The sequence below is a fragment of the Lontra canadensis genome, unplaced genomic scaffold (assembly GCF_010015895.1).
Source record: "Lontra canadensis isolate GAN:19392208 unplaced genomic scaffold, GSC_riverotter_1.0 scaffold14, whole genome shotgun sequence".
Classification (NCBI taxonomy): domain Eukaryota; kingdom Metazoa; phylum Chordata; class Mammalia; order Carnivora; family Mustelidae; genus Lontra; species Lontra canadensis.
In genome coordinates this window covers 26,496,917-26,515,389 of record NW_022631008.1, presented here as the reverse complement: position 1 = coordinate 26,515,389, position 18,473 = coordinate 26,496,917, and the positions used below count along the sequence as shown (strand labels likewise).

General features: G+C 42.4%; 1 protein-coding gene across 1 annotated transcript in view; it reads left to right on the top strand.

Annotated features, from left to right (window-relative positions):
- The first annotated feature begins 1,659 nt into the window (after positions 1-1,659).
- The window catches only part of METTL24 (methyltransferase like 24), a 99,330-nt gene continuing 82,516 nt past the window's right edge, over positions 1,660-18,473 (top strand). Inside the window, exon 1 of the mRNA XM_032858311.1 lies at positions 1,660-2,011. Coding sequence (XP_032714202.1) covers positions 1,694-2,011 — 318 coding nt within the window. The 5' untranslated portion in view covers positions 1,660-1,693. The remainder of the gene's footprint in view (positions 2,012-18,473) is intronic.

The window sequence follows — 18,473 nt, the reverse complement described above, 5'->3', positions numbered from 1 at the left end:
GAAACATCCAGGGTTTTCTTTAATGGTAAGTAATCAGCTGAATGCCTTCTGTGAAACAGGTATTATTTACGTTACTGAAGGTTTACTATTTTATGCAGTCTCTGTATCCTACCAGGTATGTAGGTCTATTTACACACGAGAGAATGGAGGCTCAGAAAGGTGAAATACTTCGTCCAGAGTCTTACAGCTTCTGAAAGGCACAGTCCTGATTCAGCACATAGCTCAAGTCTGACACCCAAACTCATTAAATAGTCACAGGATGTGAGGTTTTCTCTAAAAATTTGGGTGTGTGTGTGGGAAATATACTTGCTTGGATTCTTTAAAACAAAGCCTGAGGGCTGCATCTAAGGAAAAAACAAAAGTCCATCATAATGGAGCATTCAGGAGCCTGAGGACTGTGTGGCCCAGGGAATGGACTAGATTGGGCTGTTAGATGTAGAGAAATAGCCCAAGTGCTTTGTACTATGACAAAGAATAGATTGGCTCTTTCTGAAGCTAGACAGATTTTAGAGAGGAGGGCTCCTTAAGGAAAATTCCTGAGATTCAGGGAGTGGGGGAAGGGAGCTCCATATTTGGTTTCTGTGTCTAAGCTGCAGGCTGTTAGGGAAGAGGCTAGGTCAGGGGGGCTAGTTTCCTGTAGAAGTATAGAAAATACAAGTGTAGAGCATAAAAAGAAGTGGCCACGGCTAAAGAAAACAAACCCAAATCCAAACGTAAACCCCAAGCCCAAACTTCAAACAGGTTGTGCGAAAGAATCCTAACAATTGAAAATGAACAGTCAAAACCGGACTCCAGGCTGTGAGCATTCAACCTGATTAATTAAGGTCAAGGTGGTGATGGAAATACCAGCTGGGGAGCATTTTGCCGAAAGATAAATTTGTCCTTCTGTATCTCTGCAAGACAGCAGGGAGGTGTGTTTGGAGCTAAATTAATTTGATTTACATCATGCCATGGTAACTTCTGTTCTTTCTCCCTGCTGTCAGATGTCTTCGTTGGCTCTTTCCCTCTCCTTCACCCCCACACATTTCATAACACGGAGAGAAAGCATGGATTGGCTTGAGGCAGAATTTAGAAATGGAATAACTCTAATTTGATTATTCGGTATCAGGTGCTATTCTCTCCTCCCCCTCCCCTCTTTCTTGAGGGAGAGAAGTTGTAAACCCGAGCTCAAGTGCGATATATTTTTATCTTGTGCTTAATGGCACAAACTGCTTGACAATCAGAACTCGCTCCTTGTAGCAAACCTGGCAGCTCACCTCTCCTCCTGTGTTTCTCCAACAATACTAATGCTAGAAAACGAAGTTACCACCCATTAAGGACCCTATTAGGAATGCGCTTTTTCTGGCCATGTAGCTTTCCGACTCCGCCAGGCTCTGGAGCCCGGGGTGGAGGGCGCCCCCTAGAGACACAGCCCCCCCCCCCCAGCCCCGGGGCTTGGGTTCCTGCTCTTCCGAGCCGCCTGCGCCGGTAAGCCCCCGCCCGGCAGGGCGCCCCTCGCCCCTTCCAGCGGCCCTGCGCGCTGGGCTGGGCAGGATAAGATTACGCCGAGGCTGTGCTAGACCGAAGGGGGTAGGCGGGTCCGAGCCCGCGCCCCGGCCCGCGGGGGAGTTCCCACCGTGGGCGGCTCGTCCCTGAGGCCCGCCTGGCAGGGCGCGCGGAACGCTGATCGCAGCCCCGGGCCCGTGCCCCCGCCATGGCGCGGGAGAGGCCTCCCGGGAGGGGCTGCGGCGCCCTGCGTCGGTGTGTGCTCGGCGCCGCGCTGCTGTTCGGCCTGCGGCTGTGTGCGGAGCTGCGGCCCTCTGGGCCCCGACCCCAGGCCCGCAGCACCCCGCCGGGCCCGGCTCCCCGGCCGCCAGGGCCGCACCTGCTGCCCGCGCCCGGCCCGCCCCGCGGCGCCAGCAGGAGGCAGGTGACCTACGTGCGCAGCGGGCGCCGAGCGCCTCCGGAGGGCGGCGGGAGCGGGACGCCGGAGCCGGGCTGCTGCTCCCCGCGCGGGCGTCCCCGCCGGAAGGTCAGTTGCAAACGGTGCATTCTTGGGCCTGATACCCGAATCCTCCTCCTGGATGCGCCCAGAGGCCCCCGCTCGGCCCCGGCAGGCCGCCCCACTGGGCCCTTCAGAGAAGTCTTAGCTTCTCCCATCTCAGCCCTCTCTGGCGGCTCCAGTGGTGGCATCCTTCAATGCCACATATAACGCAGCAGGACCGAGCCCAGTGTGCTCCAGTATCTGACAGCGTCCATTGAGTGCCAGACCCTCCCCCCCCCCCAGGCGCGCAGCCAGACAGGAAGGACCAACCCCTGCTCTCGAGGAGCTTACATTTTAGTGAGGAGAGGGTGTGAGTGATGGGCAGCGGAAGGAAAAGCAAGGTGTTGGGGTGTCGTTTCTATTCTGTGCTTCCCACCAGTTTTCTCCTTGAGGCCCGGACGAAGCCGGCTGCATAGCCACTGTGCGTGGCTTTTCCACTGTACCTTCGTCGCGGTGATGGAGATCCACTTTCCAGCCTAATTTCCTTTCAGTTGCGCGAAAGACATTGGCAGGGTGGTCGGCGCAGGGTGAGAAGCCGAGCTCCAGGTCCTCCTGATGGCCAGTGAGTGGGAACCTCAAGGACTGAGTAATAACCTAGGTTTGTCTCACAGCCCTCGACAGTGTTACTCTTCCTACTACGTTAACTTCTTGGCTCACACCTTAGTGAGTGGTTCAAGTTTAACCTCTGGTTGGTTGGTAAGCCTCTGGCCTTCTCACCCTCCTTTTGGAGCTCAGTCATTTACTAGGTACTCCGGGATGAAAAGATTAAGAATGCAGGGCAGGTCCGAGCTGAGCTGGCCTGGACCTCATAGCCCATTAACCCTAACTGCATCCTCTCCCGCAACTTCTCTCTGTTCCCGGGTGCATCCTTTTTTTCTTTTAAACACTTCCTGTCCCCCACCACCCGCCTCTTGGGGAGAGGGAGAACTCTTCCTTTCACTCTGCTGCTTTCTTTAGCTTCCCAGTCTAACCTACTTTCGGTGTCACAGCCCACCATTTCTTCCCGTTTTCCTTTCCCCCAGGCCTTGCCTCTGACGCACAATACCCCTGCTGTACCCACCTGGCCATCAGTGTTATCTTCCTGGATCAACTCAAATACTTTTTTCTATTTCTGAAACCTCACTTCCCAAGTAAAGTCTTAATTTGCTCTTCGACTCCCTTCTTCATGCTCCTCATGCACTTAAATTACCATGGTACCACTTTAGGCCACCAGCACACCTTTGCCAAGGGCTTCCCAGGTCCCAGATGCTGCATCAGGTGCTGGGGGCCCAGAATGAGTTCAAAGTCGGCTGAGGGAGGCACTCACCTTAGTCCTCTAGTAATGGGACCAATACTGTACTACTTAAAGTCTTGCACTCTGGCTGAGGAGTCAAAAAAGTCTAACCTAGGACTTGATATTTCTTTAAAGTTCAAGTTCTTTTGTTTCTCTCCATGTCCTCAGGGGTCCCTTCAAACCTTCCCTGTAGTTTTCCTCTCATATCCACCCTCAGCCTCTGTTGTTTCTGTTGTCACCTGTCCAAGAATCACTCTTAAATCTTGGTCTCTCTCCGCTTCAGACAACAGTAACTGGAGCCTGTCCTGCAAATGGAAAGGGTTGGAATGCACAGACTCAGAGGGTCACTCAAGGGAAAGTTCACGTCCATCCCCTTGAGGAGTCTGCTGCTGTGATTCAGGCTGGAGATGACTGTGGCTTACATGCGGTGGTAGAGATGGAGGTGTGAGGAGTGGTCTGATTCTGCTTGGGAGGGAGGAGGAGGGAGGAGAGTTTTTGTTACTGTTCAGCTCTTGTTTTTTTGGGGGGGCGGTGCTGGACAGAAATCAGGAGGTTGTTTTTAAACATGTTGAGTTTGAGATATCTAGTCGACACCCAGGTGGAAATGTCAAACAGGCAGTTGGACATACGAGTTTGGAGTTGGAGGAAACGTCAAGGCTGAAGATAGAGATGTGGGAGTCATCAGTGTACAAGTGGGACTAAAGCCATGAGAGTAGAGATCAACTAGGGAGTGAGGGTGGCTACCAGAACCGAGTCACCTGGGTCTGATCCCTGGGGCTCTGTTTTATTAAAATTAATTGGAAAAAAACAAAAGGAAATATATGTCTAGAGTCTGGTATGTTACAAGCACTCAATAATCATAGCTTTAACGTTCAGTCATCGGTCTATAGTCTCAGCCGTTTCCCAAATGTTGCTTGTTGTAAACTATCTCCATTCCTTTGGCTTACGTGGATTCTCTTACTTGTGGGTGGGGCCATACTCCTGTCCCATGATTCATGCCCTTTCGGTCCTTGAACGGTCAGGTCAGGGGTCATCACTTGGAAACCTTCCCCTATCTGTCCTACTTCCTTCTATGCTGATCTTTCCCCAGTTGGGAATGACAACAGAGATGCATTCTGATTTGTGAGTTGCTTTGTCTGTGTTACGACCAGGTAATCCATTTAAGATTGAGTGTTTTGTTCCCACAGTTGTGCTTGATGGAAAGGATTGTATTTCCCAGAGTGACCCCTAGGAAATGCTTACTCCCGAGACCCCGATATGTTAAAAAAAAAAAAAAATATATATATATATATATATGTATATGTATATATATATATATATATATATAAAAGAATCTTAGTATCTCAGCCTATTATGGTAACTAAATGTCTTTGGTTAAAAATGTGTAAGAAAGAATTAAGTTTATTGTTATTTTTAAAATACTGTTTAATTTTTTAGCTTCCTAAGGAAGAATTGTCCCTGGATTTCCTTTCTCCCAGCTATCTATTTATTTACTTTTTTTCAAGATATACATTCTAACTTCCACACATTCCTAGATAGTGGGAATCTGGAATTTGTTTCATTTTCCCCATTTTTTTTTTTCAGTTGAATTAAAACGTTCCTCAAAACCGAGAAGACCAGTTATCTAATCTGTTCTCCCACTTCTGGGAATAGAGTTTGAGGTCTCTTATCTCCCTGGGGAAAAATCTTGTTCCTTTTTTAGCCTCCTATCAAGATGTGAAATGTAAGCTCCATATGGCATTAAATAATTGGTATAATGAAAGTTTGAAAGTTCTGTGCTTAAAAACCTTGGATCTCACTTTATTTAAATTTTGTTTGTTGAGAATAATGGTAAACAATGTGATTTAGGTTCTTGGTTACTTTGTGGAAGTCACCTACCAGATTGGTGAAGGAGAGAAAGTTCTATTTTGAGGACGCCTTTTGGTTTTGGGGTGGTTGAAAACCTGCATGAAATAATCTGGCTGCTGAGGGTTTCTTGTCCACGTGCTTCCTTTGCAGGTGTTGGAGGCACAAAAATTCTGCAATTATATTGCCACTTTAATCACAGTTTATGCTTCTCTTCCAGAAAATAATCTGCTATAAAAAAGAGAAGTGTAGTCCTCATATAATTCTTCCCCTCTTTCCTCCATCCCTGTTTCACCAGCCATGTAAGAACTAGCTCTAAATATTACATCTTCTTTCACAGCAGAGGTTGTAACCTTAGGGCATTGTGAAATGGGGGCAAATGACACACAAATACTGCCTTTTTGGGTTAGGACTACCCTGCAACCCATACACCAGAAGCCTTCCCTCAGAGCTCTTAGGCTCCCAGATCTGCATACCACACATGCATAAACATTTTCCGGTAATTCTTTTTCTTTTTCTCCTCTCTGTTTCTTTCTGGTTTCTCTGTTTTAGACATGTGCTGTGATCACATGGGTGAAGTGTTTTGTGGGGGGTATTTTTTGAGCACTAAGATAGGTCTCCATGATTTATGCTTTCTTCTTTTTTTTTTTTTTTTAAGATTTTATTTATTTATTTATTTATTTATTTAGAGTGAGGGGGGAGGGGTAGAGGGAGAGGGAACAAGAGAATCTCAAGCAGACTCCATGCTAAGTGTGGATCCTGAGGCGGGGCTCAGGCCAAGAGATGATGACCTGAGCCAAAATCAAGAGTCAGGTGCTTAACCCACTGAGCCACCTGGCGCCCCCCCCACCCCCGGATTTATGCTTTTTTATACAGTCCTGGGTAGATGTTTGTCTTAGAGGTTAGCAAACCATGGACAGCAGCACAACCTAGGGCTTTTTTACACAGGAGAGGCACTCAACACAGGAGCCAGGCTTCCCAAAGAAATTTCTTCTCTCTTATTGGAGGTATTTTACTTGACATTTAATGTGTCGGGGAGAAAAGCGACTCTGAGTCACAGAGCCACAGAACCCAGCGATGTGCTGTTTGGTTTGTTGGTTACAGATCCTTTGGAACAATGTGTCAGAAAAAAAAAAAAAAAAAGCTGTTTCCTCTTCTGTAAAACCATATGGAAAAATTCGGTCTTTCTTCCTCACTTCACGACATCTTAGTTTTATAATTCTGTGATTTTCATCAAGGGGGAAGAGGAAGATACACAGTATATCCCCTTGCTAGAGCCAACTGCTCTATAAGTCCTTATTCTTACCAAATACTTGGGAGGTAGGTTTGAATGGCTTGTAAAATACGACCCAGCAGTAGTTTCCAGCTACCTGGATTTTTGCCGTGTACTTAAATTTCTGTCCCTCAGGGAACAGCATTAATCAGTCCTCTCACACTGTCCTCAGGAGGGAAAGCATTTTCATTTTAAACAAAGTTGTTCAGGGTAATTGAATGAGCCCCAGCAATATGTGGGTGTGAAATAGCAGTTGTTTGGTTTCAGAAAGAAAAGCAGGTTTTGATTAAAACTTTGATGTGCCTGAGACCGGGGAGTAGGCCTCTGCACTCCTTCCAAACCCCACAGCTCCTCGGAGAGCATTCTGTGGGGGAAGGAACTGCTGACGGAAGCGCCATTGTTTTCCAACAATTTTAGGTTCTTGTGTGCCATTTGTCCAGTCCATTTTCCAAGGAAAAGAAAACCCTATCCGTTTTCTCAAATTGGATTTCCCTTTTAGTCTGTGAAGAGAATCAGAGCTGTGTAGTTAAACTGGAGACTGTCAAGGGTGGTCGGCATCTGGGTTTTTCCATCTGTGCTATGACACCTTTGGAGTCCTTGTGCTTCCAAGGAGTTTGGCTCTTTATTCTGTGATTCATAGAAAGTAACAAGAGCCTGCTTCACTTGCCGTGAGATCCATGAAAGCAGGAATCTACCAGCATTGATAAACTTCTTTCAAAAGCAGCGCTCGAGTTCTCTGGAGACCTCACTTGGATCCCCTTACTGGCCTGTGGAGCTTGCCTGCCTGCCTTCCTTCCTAAGATTTTATTTATTTCTTTGATAGAGAGAGATATAACAAGAGCGGGAACACAAGCAGGGGGAGTGGGAGAGGGAGAAGCAGACTTCCCGCTGAGCAGGGAGCCCGATGTGGGGCTTGATCCCAGAAGCCTGGGATCATGACCTGAGCCTAAGGCAGACACTTAATGACTGAGCCACCCAGGCACCCCGCCTGTGGAGTTTTCTCTATGAGAGGGTGGGAAAATTTGCTGTGCAAGAAGCATTTTTATCCTATTCCAATGACTGAAACAAAATTGAGTTGTAGGAGTCTTACAGAGTAGGACCATCTGTAACTTAAACTAATAGCCAGCTGGGTTGTTAGTAGATGGCTCAGGAGGTAGATTTGGCCCATGAGGAATTTCATTTTGAACTTTACGGTACAGTGTTTGAAGTATTTGAGTGTAAGGGTCGTTAGATGGGACGCATAGTGTCCAGCGGAATCCAGCTCAGCGCTTTCTCCATCTACTTTACCTATCTGATCTCAGAAGGCATTTGAAGTTGCAACCTCTTAGCCAGATGTTGAAATTAACAATTGTTTTTCTTAAAAAGTGACAAGCGAGGTCAATGCTGCTAAGTGCAATGTCCACAGGGCACACAAAAATTAGAGGAACAGAGGTCCTTTTTCATCATTCCTAGTAAAGAAAGTTGAGTTCCCTAAGGCTGGAGTTGGTTAATGGGGAGAGTAAGATGGTAGAGGAGTATACTTAGTCAATGTAATGTTCTTTTGGTTGTAAACAAGAAAGAATGGACTGTGACCTAGCTTAAGCAAAAAAAGCCAAAACAGACAAAAAAATGAAGAAATATATTGGGAAAACTTAGAATATCTCACTGAATTAGAGGAAGCGTTAAGTGACCGCTCTGGGCAGAGAAGGAGCAGGGCTGCTTGGGAAATCCCAGCTCTCCTTGACCTTCTCCCTAGATAGAGTGCTACGGTAATAAGACTCCAGCTTGATGTCTTCAGATACTCACCTTGGGTCAGCCAGCTCTAGCCACAAGCCAGAAACAGAGCCCAGGAGTCCCCTTCCTGTCCCAGAAGCCATTCATAGAGAATAGGAAACCTTCTGTAAGTTACTCTAAGAAGCCAAGTCCTTGACATTGCTTAACGACTTAGTGTAAGTATCGTACAGTTTCGCCCTTAGGGTTTTGTTTTTCTCGTTTTTTATTCTATTATTCTAACTAGTCCAGTCCAGGGATCTTGAACCTGAGCCCCTAGGAACAGAGTGTAGGTTTTTTGTTTGTGTGAATAGCATCTGTGCCTCTGTGTGTGTGTTTCTTTATTGGTTAGCTATTCATTTATTGGTTAGCTAGATCACTCTAGATATATTCTTATAGATAACCTTATTTTCATGTAGCATTTGGCAATAAGTTGACATCTTCTGCATATTTGTCATTTTTTTATTCAGTTGGGTACATGCGCACAAGAACTCTGTAGACGCAGTATTTTCCTTTTTTTTTTAAGTAAAAAGTTATTTGTGAGGACTTTTAGTAGACAAAGTAAATGTAATCATTATGCAGCCCATTATCCCAACTGGGGTTCTCCAACCAAAGTTAGAGTCTTATGTTCTTTCATTTTTTTCCCTGTCCATGTGAAGTTACTTTGCAAAAAAAAAAAAAAAAAAAAAAAATCTGAAAAATTCTTCAGTGCATCTGAATATTTACAGCCCTGTTTGCAACTGGCTAGCTTGAGACTTTTTAACATGAAATTACTTCTGTATTCAGAGTCTCTGGGTTGCAAGTGACAGAAGTCAACTGAGACTGGTGAAAATGGTGATTCACTGGAAGAAGGCCTGAGTGGTTCTGGGGAAGAGCTGCAGAGACCAGAAAGGGGCAGGGAACCTGATTACGGGCACCTGATTATGGGCTGAAATGAGCCTTGAAGACCTTCCTTTTTCCTATGACTCGTGACCCCATAGGGACTGGGTATTGATCATTCCTTTTGACCACACCTTTGAATTTCCCTCCTGTGTTTGAGGAATTCTCTACCTTTCCAAGAAAAAAAGCCAGACGATAATTTTCTCACTCCACCAGCACCTGGACGGCATTCGTGATATACCTGCATGAGAGGTTGGTTGGTACCTTAGGGATCTGAAGAAGCAAGTGGCCTGAGGATGGCAGAGGGGCGTGGTGGCCGAGGTTCCAGTGGGGATATCCAGGGCCCAGGGTGGTGAAAGGAGCCACAGTGTCCGTGCCCAGCAGTGGGCCAGTGCAGTCTACGCTGGCAGGAGGGTGATACTCCTGTCCTTGAGGTTCTGCAAGCTAATAAATCTTTAATCAATTCCTTTTCTACTTAAACTGGCCGGAGTGGTTTCTGTTGTTTACAACTAAGAACCTTGACAGATCGATAAATTAGAACTGGCGGTTTGGAAGGTTACAACTGTAATTTTCTCTCTCCAGTTTTGCTTGGTCCGTTTAATTCAGATTTTAGAACATGGTGATTGGGGTTCAAGTGAACTATGGGCCAAGGGATCTTTCCCTGACAAGATAATTACATTTAGCTTCAGATACTAAATTACACAGATCTGCTAACTTATCACGAGAGACATCAAGCCCTTGTTCATGGCTCCCTTTGTCTGGGGTATCGGGCAGGCGGGGTGAGTCTATGCTGAGATCACAAACAACTTTCAGATCTCAGGGCTCCAACTAACACAAGTGTGTTTCTTGCTTGTGCTGTGTGTCCATTGCTGGTGGGTGGGGTTGGGGTGACGCCCGATGCCATTGTCATCCTCCTTTTGGACCCCAGGCTGGCAGCACAGTCCCCATCTGGAACCTTGCCGGTCCCCTTGGCAGAGGGCTGAGTACTCTGGAGGATTTTGCCTGGCATTAGTAAATGTAAAATGTCCCAGCTGGAAGCCATGTCCAGCATTCCTGCTTATGCTCCAGGGGCCAGAGACTCAGTAGGGGAGGACAGAGGCCTGCCATGGGCTCAGAAGTCAGCGAGCTGGAGGAGCCGGGTAGCAGCCCTTCCGCCACCACAGTATGGGAGCCCTTCAGTCATCTGTACCTGAACGAGCATGGTCGAGGTCATGTTTCTCGTTCGCTGTTCTGAACGCCTCTCTGAATATGCACATTTGACAATGTTGAATAAAGCCCGGGAAGCTCTCTTCAAGGGGCCTTGGATCTAAAATGAAGCAGACATCCGAATTTAGCAGAACAGAGAACTAAAACAAGACTCGATTTAGATCTTATAAACAGTGCTGGGGCGCGTCCTGGAGTTTGTTAAATATAATGGTTCTCATTGACATTGTTTATGTTAGATTCCTCGCACAGGGTAGTGATGGGATCACGGTCTGCAGGGTTTTTTTTTTTTTTTTTTTTTTTTTTCCCCTGGGGAAAAGAAAAGCAAGTTTTGAGTAAATGAAGCCATGCATCTAGATGAGCCTCTGGGGAGATGATTCAAACTCCATGTTTAAAGCCATCTTCTTGGAGACCGCTTACTTTTAGTTGGAGCAAGTTGAAAGACTTGTTTTCGGGACTGGCCCCAAATCAGAGGCCATTCTCATGTTGTGTAGTGTTGGCTGTTGGGCACAATATGACAGCAAGTGTTTTTATTTTTCATCTACTTTGAGTGGAGCACAACAAATCACTCAAAAGTACTAATTAATGAGATGCTTCTTGAGCCCAGGGATTAGATCACATGTGGAAGGAGGCCTCATCGCCCAGCAGATTTGGGGGTAGAATATGGGAAGCCAGTGAAGGTAACGCATGAGATCCCGGAGGCCTATTTATGCGGATTTGCAAATGTCATGAAAATACTTTGTTATGATCAATCCTCCCCTGTGAGATGGGCTCACCTTTTTATACTTGACGTTGGAAGTTTAAATTCTGCTCAGCTGCTCACTGGATGTGGCATACCTGGTCTAAACTTCAGGTTCCTCCTCTGTGAAGAGCAGTGGTGCTTAACCCACAAGGTAGTTGTGTAGAGTAAACTAGAACATGTAGGTGGAAACCCCTAGCCTGTGGGAATAGTTCCTTCAATGCAGAAGGTCTCCGTTGTGTTGCTGGCTGGGAAGCAGGCTCCTGGACATCAGAAAGCTATAGGCATGTATGTCTGTGGGGTATAAATTTAGCCCAATATTCATTGGGATATTTAATATTTCTTTTACTCTTGACATTTTTTAATTTTTATAATAATCAAATATAAATAATATAAAAATTAAATATAATATCTAAATATAACATAAAAATAAAAAATAAAATATTTATTGTTTATTTTTATTAATTTTATATTTATTATATTATTATTATTATTAATAAAATTTATTTTATTTTTATTACATCTTTATTTTAATTCCAGTATTATGAACATACAATATTGTATTAGTTGCAGGTATGGAATACAGTGATTCAGCAATTCCATATAGTACTCAGTGCTCACAAGGATAAGTGTTCTGCTTAATCCCCACCAACCATATTTCACCCATCCTCTCCCCCTTCCTCCCCTCTGGTCACCATCAGTATGTTCTCTATAGTTAAGAGTTTGTCTCTCTTTTTTTTCTTTGCTCCTTTCTTTTGTTTCTTAAATTCCACATATGATTGAAATCCTATGGTGTTTGTCTTTCTCTGACCAGCTTATTTCACTTAGCATAATGCACTGTAGTTTCATCCCATGTTGTGGCAAATGTCGAGATTTCATTCTTTTTAATGGCTGAATGATACTCCATTGTGTATATATGCCAGATCTTCTTTATCCATTCATCAGTTGGTGGACACTTGGGCTGTTTCCGTAATTTGGCTGTTGTAGATAATGCTGCTATAAACGTCAGGGTGCATGTATCCTTTTGAGTTAGTATTTTTGTATTTTTTGGTAAATACCCAATAGTGTGATTACTGGATCATAGAGGAACTCTATTTTTAACTTTTTGAGGAAACTCCATACTGTTTTCCACAGTGGCTGCACCAGCTTGCATTCCCAATGGTGCAGGAGTATTTCTTTTCCTCCATATCATTGCCAGTGCTGTTTGTTTCTTGCATTTTTGGTTTTAGCCATTCTGACAGGTATGAGGTGGTATCTCATTGTGGTTTTGATTTGCAGTTCCTGGATGATGAGTGATGTTGAACATCTTTTCGTGTGTCTGCTGACCATCTGGATGTCTTCTTTGGAGAAATGTCTGCTCATGTCTTCTGCCTGTTTTTAAATTGATTGTTTATTTGGGTATTGAATTGTATCAGTACTTTTTTTTTTTAAAGATTTTATTCATTTGAGAAAGAGAGCATGAGCAGAGGGACAGAGTGAGAAGGAGAAGCAGACTCCCTGCCGAGCAAGGAGCCTGATGTGAGCTCGACCCCAGAACCCTGAGATCATGACCTCAGCTGAAGGCAGACACCCAACTGACTGAGCCACCTAGGTGTCCCATATCAGTTCTTTATATTTTGTATACTAACCCTTTATTGGAATTGTCACAAATATCTTCTCCCATTCAGTAGGTTGCCTTTTTGTTTTGTTGATTATTTCCTTTGCTGTACCCAAGTTTTTTTTATTTTGATGTAGTCCTAATAGTTTATTTTTGCTTTTGTTTCCCTTGCCTCTGGAGACATATCTAGAAAAATGTTGCTATGGCAATGTCAGAGAAATTGCTGCCTGTGTTCTCTTCTAGGATTTTTATGGTTTCAGGTCTCATGTTTAGGTCCTTGATCCAGTTTGAATTTATTTTTGTGTTGGTGTAAGGAAATGGTTCAGTTTTATTCTTTTGCATGTAGCTGTTCAGTTTTCCTAACATCATTTTTTAGTGTGTATGTGTGTGTGTGTGTCAGAACCATACTATATTTGATTACTACAGCTTTGTAATATAACTTCAAGTCTACAGTCGTGATACTTTCTATTTTGTTTTTCTTTTTTCAAGGTTGCTTTTGCTATTTGGGATCTTTTGTGGTTCCATTCAAATTTTAGGATTGTTTGTTCTAGTTCTGTGAGAAATGCTATTGGTATTTTGGTAGAGATTACATTAAATGTGTAGATTACTTTGGATAGTATAGACATTTTAACAATATTTGTTCTTCCAACCCATGAGCGTGGAAGGTCTTCCATTTTTTTGTGTTGTCTTTAATTTCTTTCTTTTTTTTTTTGGATTTTGTTTTTTATTTGAGAGTGAGAGAAACAGCTAGAGAGAGCACGAGCTGGGAAAGAGGTAGAAGGAGAGGGAGAGGCAGACTCCCTGCTAAGCAAGGAGCCCAGTGTGGGACTTGATCCTAGGACCCAGGATCATGACCTGAACCAAAGGCAGACACTTAACCAACAGAGCCACCCAGGCGCCCCTCATCTTTAATTTCTTTCATCAGTGTTTTATAGTTTTCAGACTATAGGTCTTTCCTATCTTTGGTTAGGTTTATTCCTAGGTATCTTATTATTTTTGGCGCAGATATAAATGGGATTGTTTTCTTAATTTCTTTTTTGCTGCTTCATTATTAGTGTAGAGAAATGCACCAGATTTCTGTGCATTGATTTTGTATCCTGCAACTTTCCTGAATTCATATTTCATTTCAAGTAGTTTTTTGGTAGAGTCTTGGATTTTCTATATATAGTATCATGTCTTCTGCAAATGGTGAAAGTTTTACTTCTTTGTTACCAATTTGGATGCCTTTTACTTCTTTTTGTTATCTGATTTCTGTGGCTAGGACTTCCAGTGCTATGTTGAATAAAAGTGAGAGGAGACATCTTTGTCTTATTTCTGACCTTAGGGGGAAGTTCTCAGTTTTTCCCCATTGAGTATGATGTTTGCTGTGGATTTTTCATATAAGACCTTCATTATATTGAGGTATGTTCCCTGTAATTCTACTTTGTTGAGGGTTTTTATTATGAATGGATGTTGTACTTTGTCAAATGCTTTTTCTGCATCTATAGAAATGATCATATTTTAAAATATCCTTTCTCTTACTGATGTAATGTATCACACTGATTGATTTGCAAACATAGAACCACACTTGCATCCTGGGAATAAATCCCACTTGATGGTGGTGAATTATTTTTTTCAGTGTATTGTTGGATTTGGTTTGCTAGTATTTTGTTGAGGATTTTTGCATGTATGTTCATCGGAGGTACTGGCCTGTAGTTCTCTTTTTTTGTGGTGTCTCTGTTTTTGGTATCAGGGTAATGCTGGCCTCATAGAATGGATTTGGAAATTTTCCTTCCTTTTATATTTTCTGGAATCATTTGAGAAGAATAGGTATTAACTTTTCTTTACGTGTTTGGTAGACTTCACCTGTGAAGCCATCTGTTCCTAGACTTCTGTTTATTAGGAGTTTTTGATTACTGATTCACTTCCATTGCTGGTAATTGGTCTGCTTAAATTTTCTGTCTCTTCCTGCTTGAGTTTGGGTCTATGTTTCTAGGTATTAATGCATTTCTTCTAGGTTGTACAATTTGTTGGTATATGATTTTTCATAGTATTCTCTTAAAATTGTTTGTATTTCTGTGATGTTTGTTGCTCTTTCTCCTCCCTCATTAGTGATTTTGTTTGAGTCTTCTCTTTTTTTCCTTGAAAAAAAAAAAAGGGTAGGGGTTTCTCAGTTTTGTTGATCTTTTCAAAGAACCAGCTCCTGGTTTTATTGATCTAACTGGTTTTTGTTTGTTTGTTTGTTTGTTTGTTTTTAGATTCTAGACCATTTATTTCTTTCCTAATCTTTATTATTTCTTTCCTTCTGCTGGTTTTGAGTTTTGTTTGTTCTTTTTCTAGCTCCTTTGAGGGTGAAAGTTTAGGTTGATTATCTGAGATTTTTCTGTGGGTTGAAAGTGAGGGGATGGAGAAACATTTATCATGCAAATGATGTCAAAAGAAAACCATGGTAGCAATACTTACTTATATTGGACAAAACAGACTTTGAAACAAAGACTGTCACAAGAGACAAAGAAGGATACTATATAATAATAAGGCGGATAAGCCAATAAGAAGATACAACAATTGCAAATACATAACCAACATGGGAGCATGGAAATACATAAAACAACAGTTAATAAACAAAGACCTAATCAACAGTAATACAATGGTAGTAGGGAACTTTAGCACCGCACTTATATCAATGGGCAGATGATCCGAACAGAAAATCAACAAAGAAACCGGATGTAAATGACACACTGGACCAGATGGATTTAAGGGATATATTCAGAACATTCCCTCCTAAGACCAGCAGAATACGCATTCTTTTCAAGTGTACATGGAATATTCTCCAGAAGACATCACACATTAGGCCACAAAACAAGTCGGAACAAATTCATACCATGTATATTTTCTGATCTCAACACTATGAAACTGGAAATCAACCATAAGAAAAAAATCTGGCAAGACACAAATACATGGAGGTTAACAACACGCTGCTTAACAGCAAATGGGTCGACCAGGAAATCAAGAAGAATTAAAAATTATGTGGAAACAAACGAAAATGAAAACACAGTGGTCCAAAATCTTTGGGATGCAGCAAAAGCAGTTCTAAGAGAGAAGTTTATAGCAATATTCTTGAAATTTAAAACATATGTAATATGCTGAGCATATATAAAAAAATATATAAAATATGCTGAGCATATTATGTATGTTTTATATATATTATGTACATATATACATAATATGTATATATACACCGATATGCATATATATACATACACACACATATATGTATTTTATATGTATTATTTTATATATATTATATATATTTTAAGATCTAAAAAGCTTGCAGTAACAGATAAGTTTTTGTTAGAATTTTTATTATAGATGTATTTCCTATATAGCTTATTTATTAGGAAATTGTAAAGGCTGACCTGTTCACATTAGTTTGTGATTTTTTTCCCCTCAAAGCTGATCACAGATATCTTTTAAAACATGCTGTGAAATAATTTCGGTCTGTGTTAATGTGACTGTATAAATGTTTCCAAGCTTTTGAAATATAATTTTGACTCAAAAGGATGTTTACAAATCTCCTATTAACTGTGCCTCTTACTGTGACCGTTATTTCTTTAGTTCAGAGGAGGCCTGTGGAGTAATCAGAGGTTAAAGAGTTAATTGCTGAATGATTTTTCTGGTCCCGTCCCCTGCCTTTTAGTCAATTAAGTGCATGCTATTATGCTTGGTGCCTTATATGCATTTAAAAGATAAACTCAATTTAACCAACACAGTAAGCAAAATCTAAGCATTGACCTTGGTAGTAGGGGAAATATAAGGCCTTCAAGAAGGTTACAATTTAAAAGTGGGGTGGGAGGGGCCCCATGCTCAGAGAGTGGCATATATTCTTTCGTTTAATTCTCACAACAAACCGATGAGGTGGGAATTATCCTTACTTTGTGGATGAGGAAACCAAGGCTCAGAGACACATGAATTTGCATAAGGCACAGCGCTAAGGGGGGAAATGAAGGTTTAAACTCGAAACCCATGACTTTTTCAATTTGCCTACTGAGATAGGTAGCTCACAACTAATTCTCACATCAGGTAGATTCTTTACCAGATAAAATTTAAAATCTTCTTATGAACAAACCAAAATAATATCCTACAGTAAAGAGACAAGTCATAGACTGGGAGAGATACTGAATGCATGTTACCAATAAAGGGTTAATATCCAAAATTTTAAAACACCGCTGCCCAAACCCAAAACAACCCCTCCACCACACACACGCACAGTTAAAAAAAAAAAAAAAAAAAGACAACTGAACAGGGAATTAATAGAGAATTATCTGAAAAGGAAACCTGAAAGACCATGTATATATATATATGGGGGAGAGAGAGCAGCGTTGAGTATGCAGAAAGATCATTCCTACCAACAAACAGGGAAAGCAGATCAAAACACAGCGAGATTCTGCTTCACCCCCAGCATATCAGAAAAAATGCAAAACATCTGATAAAACAAGGATTGATGAGAATGTTGAGCAAAAGGAACTCCTCACTAAATGGCTTTCTCCCCAGCAGCTCCTCATTCACAGTTTCTTTTGTAAGATCTCTTACTTTTCCCATGGCACTCCCACTCCTCAACAATTTTTTCTTTTATTCTTTCTTTTAAGATTTAAAAAAAAATTTTAAGTAATCTCTACCCCTATGTGGGGCTCAAACTCACGAACCCTGAGGTCAAGAGTTGCGGGCTCCACGGACTGAACCAGCCAGGTGCCCTTCTTTCTTTTATTTCTGTTTGCAGTCTCATTCCCTGTGAAGGTGGCTCGCCACTGTGAGCTGTCTGTCTGGCTTACCACTGTGTCTGCCATGACTCTGATAGTAGTAGGTGCTCAGTAAATACCGGTTGAAAGAATGGCTATTTTAATCATTGCAGTGGTAGATCCGAGTATTTGAGAAACATCTGAATCTTTCGGGGCACCTGGGTGGCTCAGTGGGTTAAAGCCTCTGCCTTCAGCTCAGGTCATGATCCCAGGGTCCTGGGATCGAGCCCCGCGTCGGGCTTTCTGCTCAGTGGGAAGCCTGCTTCCTCCTCTCTCTCTCTCTGCCTGCCTCTCTGCCTACTTGTGATCTGTCTGTCAAATAAATAAAAATCTTAAAAAACATCTGAATCTTTCAAAAGCTACTCCAGAGTTCCTTCCAGGTGTCTTATTTCTGAATCAGGTTATTTCACTACAGACTTGGAACAGAGCACCCGGCACTGACTTTGCTTCAGACATTGGTGAGGACAGAACGGAGGTCACAAGCCATATCTAGTCTCTACCTGTTTTTGTATGGCCCAAGAGCTAAGAGTAGCTTTTATAAATGAGCATTTGCACCTGACTTGATTTTAGGATTTAAACCCCAGTGAAGCCAAAAATCTATCAAAAAAAAAAAAAAAAAGTTCTGTTCTTCTCATTGGTAGATCTGTATGATAAAAAATTGTGCATAGTTGTTTTATTTTGAGTTTTGTCAATACAGATGTTGTGGAAATTTGTCTTTTCTTTTGTTATGTAGGTACATACTTAATATCCTTGATTTTGCTTCTTGGCTCACCATCAAAAGTATTTACTATCTGGCTTGTTGCAGAAAACCTTTGCTGACCCCTGCTATGGGAGTGGGCTCAGCACCACTTAACTATGACCTCCACATGGGGGCCACCAATGGCCTTCATGAGAAGAATGGTCTTACCTTCCAACAGGGACACTGAGAAAAAAGCTTTGGTTCTCTCTGACCGTTCATAGGAATGTCATCATAACGTCTTCAAGGTCTTTGTTTTAAGGTCACTGCCATTCAGTGAACGTTAAAGGGAGTTAATTAAGTCTTGGTGCTTTGTTTAGTACTGCCGGTGACACACCTTTTATAACACAAGTCTATTTTGGGGGGCAGGCTGTATTATGA